This window comes from Elephantulus edwardii, unplaced genomic scaffold (genome assembly GCF_000299155.1).
Source record: "Elephantulus edwardii isolate Elephantulus edwardi_28Jun2011 unplaced genomic scaffold, EleEdw1.0 scaffold00022, whole genome shotgun sequence".
NCBI lineage: Eukaryota > Metazoa > Chordata > Mammalia > Macroscelidea > Macroscelididae > Elephantulus > Elephantulus edwardii.
Genome location: NW_006399772.1, coordinates 20958281 through 20965258, shown reverse-complemented (window position 1 = coordinate 20965258; position 6978 = coordinate 20958281). Strand labels below are relative to the sequence as shown.

At 49.0% G+C, this 6978-nt stretch overlaps 1 protein-coding gene across 1 annotated transcript in view; it reads right to left on the bottom strand.

Moving 5' to 3' along the window:
• Positions 1-2621, bottom strand: part of CAV1 (caveolin 1, caveolae protein, 22kDa) — a 41268-nt gene extending 38647 nt beyond the window's left edge. Inside the window, exons 1-2 of the mRNA XM_006882662.1 lie at positions 2556-2621; positions 1042-1206 (exon numbers count right to left, since the gene is read on the bottom strand). Of these exons, the coding sequence (XP_006882724.1) occupies positions 1042-1206; positions 2556-2585 (195 nt within the window). The 5' untranslated portion in view covers positions 2586-2621. The remainder of the gene's footprint in view (positions 1-1041; positions 1207-2555) is intronic.
• Positions 2622-6978: the final 4357 nt, after the last annotated feature.

The window sequence follows — 6978 nt, the reverse complement described above, 5'->3', positions numbered from 1 at the left end:
AGGCTATAAGCTTTGCCAACAATCGGTTCAAGTCATCTATTTTCAGTCTTACCAAGCAGGACTTGAAAGTACAAGAAAGAGCCTCAAGCACAGGGTCCAGTCATGAGCTCAGGGCATGCTGACCTCGGCAGCCACTAGAGAAGCATCTTTGCTAACTAGAAGCATCTGTGTCTCTGCAGTGACATCGTGAGGTACATGTTACTTTGTGTTTTGTCAAGTTGTTTAGTTGTGCACAGGTGTCATTTCCTGTCTGTAGTACTCTTCCTTTAATTATGATCCTACAAAGCATGTTGCTATGTGCTGTCGAGTGTACTCTGACTCTATGTTCAACAGCCCTGAACCCTGCTCTACCCTGAGCCAACCTGTCTCCTACACACCTAGTCACTGAGTCAATCCATCTCATCCTCTCCTGTGCTGTCCCTCCACCCTCCCAAGCATAACATCCTTCTCCAAGGGTTTATATAACATATATCCATACATGTGTGTATTCATGCATATACCTGTATAATTTACATATACTTCTTTTTCCTTAATTCTTAGTCTTCAGTCCTTAGCATTTCCGTCCACTCTATTATTTTGAAGAAAATCACTTCAGGATATCTTAATTTAGCAGGAGGACCTGCCCGTGCTCTATTCTGTCTCTTTCCCCTCTGCACAGGCTCTCACGCAAATATCTTGCTGTCTTAATCCCATGTTCAATGGGGCATTGCCCTTTGCAAGGTTTCAATAGATTTCCACCTGGGAATCCAGGGGGCTCCCTTTCCTCCAAATATCTGAGCCTGTCTTACTGGCCATAAGGCTTATTTACTAGGCGAAGCGTGCAGTCATAAGAAGTACAAAGCTCACGTTAACGACCTCCCAGCTGAACTAAGGGAGGCGGGCGTGACATTGGGGCATTTCTGGCGATCGCAGTCGCTCCCACACATCCAACCCAGAAAACGGCGTGTGTGGCAAAGCCCGGCTGCTTGCCAGGGGAGGGCTGTCCGGGCCCTGACGGTGTCCCGTGGGGACGGCCCCTCCCGATGGGACGCCTCTGCTTACCTTGACCACGTCGTCGTTGAGGTGCTTGGGGTCCCGGTTGACCAGGTCGATCTCCTTGGTGTGCGCATCGTACGCCTGCTTCTCGTTCATTTCCTCGGCCATGGCCTTGTTGTTGGGCTTGTAGATGTTGCCTTGCTCCCGGAGGGGAAGGGTGTAGAGATGTCCCTGCGGAGGGCGGGCGGACAGCCAGCAGGGAAGGTGACAGGAGTATTTCAGAGAGAAAAACAAGCGATCAGCGGGTGGGCGAGCGGCAGGGGGGCCAAACCTCCGGGCCTGAACTTGAACCCCCAGCGTCCGCAGCAGCGGCTCTGCGCACAGTCAGCTCTGGGCGCCACAAGCTCTTTAAGAGGATCCGGGCGAGGACACCACACCCCTCGGTACCAGGCAGCGAGGCCGGCCTCCCCGCCCGCCGCCAGGGGTCAGGGCGAGCCCCGCGGCCGTGCGCCCGCCCCCGCCCCGCGCGCCCGGCGCGTGGTACCCCACGGGGACCCCGGCCGGGAGGGGCCCCAGTTTCTGGCTTCTCTGCAGCTCCTCTCCCTGCCGCGCCACCTCCGTCCCTAGCGCTTCACCTGCTCTGATTTCCGTCACCCCTCTCCGCACAGCCCCCTCCAGCTTTATAAGTGCCATCCTGAACCCCGACCTAAGAGGGTCCCCGATTTCTTTGCCTCCCTGACCACATGCACCTGTCCGCGTGCCCCACCCTATCTATCCTCTGTGCCCCCCCCCCCGATTCTCCCTTCCCCTAGTGGTCACAGTCCCGAGGTCTCTGGTTTCAGACCACTTGTGAGTTCGCCCGTAGCACCCCCCCAGGCGCAGCCCTCACCTGCACTCCTCCCCCGACCCACTCTCAGCTCTCTCCTGGGCTGCAAGCCTGAGCCGCGGCTGCGTTTGTGAAAGCAAGTTCCCAACACCTGGGAGGGTCCAAACATGGGGAAGTGACTAGAAGGCGAGATGGGGGGGGGGGGGGAGAGGGCGACCTTCTCCAAACACCCCAGTCCGGCGCCGAGGTGCCCCGAGAGTCCTTGAGATGGGCCAAGAGCTTTGAAAAGTGCAACCACAGCGCGCGGTCCAGGCGTCAAGCAGGGACTCACTGTCCCCAGGCCAGGGCATAAAGGACTCCCTGCCCCCGCCCCCCCTCGCCCCTGTGCGCTCCAGCTCCCCACCTAGCAACAGGTAGGGGTGGGCCTGCGGGGGGTCTCGCGACTAGGAAGCGCTTCAGACGTAACCAGAAAATGTGTTCCCGATCTGAGGATGCAACTGCAAGGACCCACACCCGCCTTCCGGCCTCCCCTAGCTCCAAGACCCCATTCATTGCTCCCTTCTCCAGGAGGACATTCTTTGTCCTCTTCACCGCCACCACCCCGCCCAGGTCCATTCCTCAACAGTGCCAACGCGCGAGGAGTGCCCGCAAGTCAAGGGGGGGCCGGGCTGGAAAAGCAGCTGGAATATGTGGAGTGGGAGCCGCGGGCGCAGGCACTCGGTGCGCCTTGCCGGGCGCGGGGAGCGCAGCCTACCTCGGAGTCTACGTATTTGCCCCCTGACATGCTGGCGGGTGGCTGGATGGCGGCTCTCGGGAGGCTTCCCTGGGCTGGGATTTAAGGGAACTGAGAAAGGAAGATCCCGAATTGCACAGGGGAAAAGGCGCTGGCGGGGGGCGGTGGCTGCGAGCGCGCCTCCTGGCCTCGCGCCAGGGCTTGTCCTGCCGGCGGTTGGCTGCCGCGCGCCGCGCCGGGTCCAGGCACATCCCGGGGCTCGGCGGCCGGGGGCGGGCGAAGGCGGGCGGGCCCGCGGGGAGCCCGAGCCAGCGGAAGGCGCTGCGCCCGCGCCGCCCAGATGCCTAAACCTGGGGCAGCGTTTTCCCTGCTCGAGAGGCGTCCCCCGGAGCGCGAATACTTTCTGGGTGCATCATCCCAGCGCGGGCCTGCGGAGATGCCCTGTATGGGCACCAGACGACAGAAAGGACTCTCCCGACTTCTAAGCCATCTTCCCACGATTCCTCTCCCTTTGCCTCCTTTTTTCCCCCATGGAAGAGTGGATGAGAAACGTTTTAGATCCTTTACGTGCATTTCGCATCCAAACAGCTGAGGAATCTGCGTGGGTGCCCCAGTGTGTGCGCTTTTGATGACACTTTAGATCGGTGTGGACAGACTTTGGACAAACTGGGGTGTGAAACTGAATGACTCCCCATCGCCTCTGAAAAGTCCTCCGAATGTTTTGGAATAGATTCAAATGTTTAAAATTTCTCTAATTTGACTGCGGATCCTTCTGGAACAAGGAAAATTCATTCCTCCTGCAGACTTGTTACATAGGACTCACAGCTGACCCACCAGTGTATTTTCAGATTGTGAATCTGAAGGAAGGGGACAGCCCATCTGTCTGCCTCTGAGCAGCTGGTGGATTCGAACAACATGCCTTTGGAGTTAGCAGCACAACTTCTTCCACTAGGCCAGCAGAGCAAATAAAAGGAAGTATTTATTTGATTGTAGAAATGTTTAATTAGGCTTGGCGTTTATCAAGAGAGAGGAATTTTTAGAAAACGTGTTTGCGAGTTAGGGGAAACTTGGCTTACGTAGGCATTGACGGGGTTTTAAAAAAACCAAAAACCCAAAGCAAACAAAACTTGTTAGCAATTAAAATATTTTTTAGCAATTAAAATGTTTTCTCTGCCTGCGCATTGGAGCTACTCTTTTCCTTATTATAAACAGCAAAATAGGAATTCAACCTCTCAATCATTTTACTTTCTATAAGAAGAAGGAAATTTACTGTCTCCCAAAAAGGAAAGAGCTTCCCCCCCTGAGGTTTTGTGTGTAATTAAAAGTCAATTATACACACGTGTCAATTATCACTTGGACTAAGACAACTTGGGAATGCACCTGAAAGCACAGGCTAATTAGTAAAATTAGATAGGAGGCTGATAGTAAGTGAAGGGCAAGGGGTGATTAGCAAAAAAATGACTAGCAATCTAGAAAGCAAATGTAATACAGGAGGACAAGAAAGGGAAGTGGAGTATGAATCATCGTGGAGTAGACAATTTGGAGAGAAAACTATAGAACATTTAAAAGGAGACCATAAAAGATAATAGCCTTCCCCTCCCCACCCAAAAAAGATCAGTTTCGGCTAAGAATGCCAGAAAGTGTCACAAATATTGGTATGGCTTTAGGGATGCTGATTACCTGTCACCAGAAGACTAAAGATTTTTTAAAAGTTGAACTTTCTTCATTACATTTTTGTCAACTTGCATTTCTAATTTCTTTGAATGCCCAGATGTGTGGAAAGGAAGGTGTCAAATTGAATGTGTTACCTGGTCCCTAGTCCACCTGTAATAATTGCTAAACATTTTCAGAAGTATGTAAAGAGCCCTGGTGATATGGAGGTTAAGGCCCTTGGCTGCCAACCTGAAGTTGGTCATTCTTGGGGAAAAAGGTATGACAATCTGCTCTCTAAGATTTATGGTCTCACTAGAGACAATTAGGCCGAATGAACTAGCTCTGTCTCATAAGGATATACAATGCATAAGACTGTTATTGTGAAAATAGAAGGATAACTAGTAAGATGTGTATAAAAGTCCAAAGGGGAGGGCAGGGAGACTGAAGGTGTGATGAGAGAGGAGAAATCATGAGGTCACAGAGTTTGATGGGTGGAGGGATGGGATCAAAGAGTTAAGAAAGAGCCAACGAGGACCTGAAAAGATAGGGTGATGGTGGGCATAAATCAATGGTAATTGATTATATAAAATGCAATGTATGGAAATGATCATATGAAACATAATGTGAATGCATGAAACACAATTAATATGAATTTTGTATACAATATAAATATATACTTATAGTCTTAGAAAGAAAAAATGATTTATGGCTTCAGAAATTGCCTGGGACCGCTCTATTCCATCCTATAGGACTGTGGAATCAGAGTCAACTTGAGGCAAAAGGTTTGGTTTTTGGGGAGAGAGGTCAGCAGCTGCAAAGCTGCTGGGATTATAGGGTTCTGTTCTATGGAAAAAATGTCCAAAGCATTTCCTATCTATTGTTACTCAGTTTTCAGCTGTGATGAGTAATCTTGACCATTGGGGGGGGGGGGCGAATCAACAGGAACATGGAGAGAGCATTCCAATAAGCACAGACCTTGCTGGGAAGGGCGGTGAGTGAATACCTAACCAGGACTTCACTGAGGGAAGGCCAGCTCTGCTGGGGAAGTCCAGGCAGAAGGCGTGTAAACAGCTGCAATCATGAAGATCAGTGAAGCGTTGTCAATGCCAACACGAATTCCTAATGAGAGGGAAAACCACATCTCTATTAACCTGCCTCAACAAGAAACTGGCACCAAAGCTAAACAGATATTCTGTTTAAATCAGAGCTCCACCTTTATGAGAAAGAAAGGGCCAGGGATAATTTGTAGCATAGGGACACCTTTTGAAATGAATTCATGTAATATTTTTTTTAATAATGGTTTCTCTGATGCTCAGATAACGCGTAGCTACGGAGACACATTTATGACTTTCTCCAAATCATTTACTAACAACTGAGCAAATGGCAATTCCAGTTTCACTTTTTTTTTTCTTCCTAGCATTGAAAGCCAGATCATGTATTAGAGTTGGTTGGTTGGGTTTTTCTTAAATAGTTTTAAATGTCAGCTCCTGTATCAGAGTTTATGAGACAAATATTAGGGAGGAGATCAGCTAGTACAACCATCTTAGAAATGAGGAAAATTGTAGCCGTTGTCAGAGGCCCTAGAGATGACAACTACTCATGGTGACCCCTTGAGCAACAGATCCAAACCTTGCCCTGTCTGCACCATGTTCATGGTCTCGGTCAGCCTCAAGGTGATTGTTATGATCACTGTCAATCCATCTTGTTGAGGATCTCCCTCTCTTGCTGACTCTACTTTTCCAAGCATGATGTCTTTTAAAAAAACCAAAAACCCCTAAACTGACACATCCTAACAGCATAGGCAAAATTTATAAGACCAAATTTTACTATCTTTGCCTCTAAGGAGCACACAGGTTGCACTTCCTCCAAGAGAAATAAATTAATCCATAAAATATTCAGTATAATCCATAGTATATTCAGCGCTCTGCCAGTAGCATCATTCAAAGCCATCAATTCTTCTTCTGTCATCCTTACTCATTGTCCAACTTCTACATGCATATGAAGCAACTGAAAATACCATGTTGTGAATCAGGCATACTTAATAGTCTTCAAACTGACATCGTTGTTACTTAGCACTTTAAAGGAAGGCCTCGGTAGCAGATTCGCCCAATGTAACAGGTCTTTCAATATCTTGAATTCTGCTGCCATGGGTGTTGGATGAAACCATTTTATTTAACCTCAGTCTTTGCCAGCTGTCATGATGGTGCCTGTTGGTGCAGTCTTTGAGGACTTCTGTGTTCTTCGTGTTGAAGTGAATCCATATGGGAAGGCTGCAGTCTTTGATCTTCAGAAGTTCTTCAATCGTCTTCATTTTCTGCACGCAAAGTTGTGTCACCTGCACAACTGTACAAAGTGCTTTTGATAACCAGTGTGACAGGGTCATTCCAGTCTCGAATCACAGTGCTTCAATCCTGCTGGCCTTTCCTTTAATAACTGGACCCTGAGGGTGGGGTCCAAGTGAAGGACTAGGGGGAAGTTGCTGCATTTTGGAGCAATGACGATGTACATAGAGGACCATAAATCTGTTGATGTTTTTACCATCTGCAAGTTTGGTTGAATATTTACTCTCTTTGTCAAAATTACCACCCAGATATTTTTTCTCCATTTTCAGCTCTGCCTCTGAATTCTGCTGAAGTCTTCATATCATGCAAGCCCATTTTAAAGTGGCTAAAACTGGTTTTCCAGGAGATGCTTGTACATCTTGAACCCTCTCTATCCTATTTAAAAGCTGCATTGGAGTAGCAACCAAATGGTTGATAGTTGAAATCCACCAGGAATTCCTGTGGAGAAC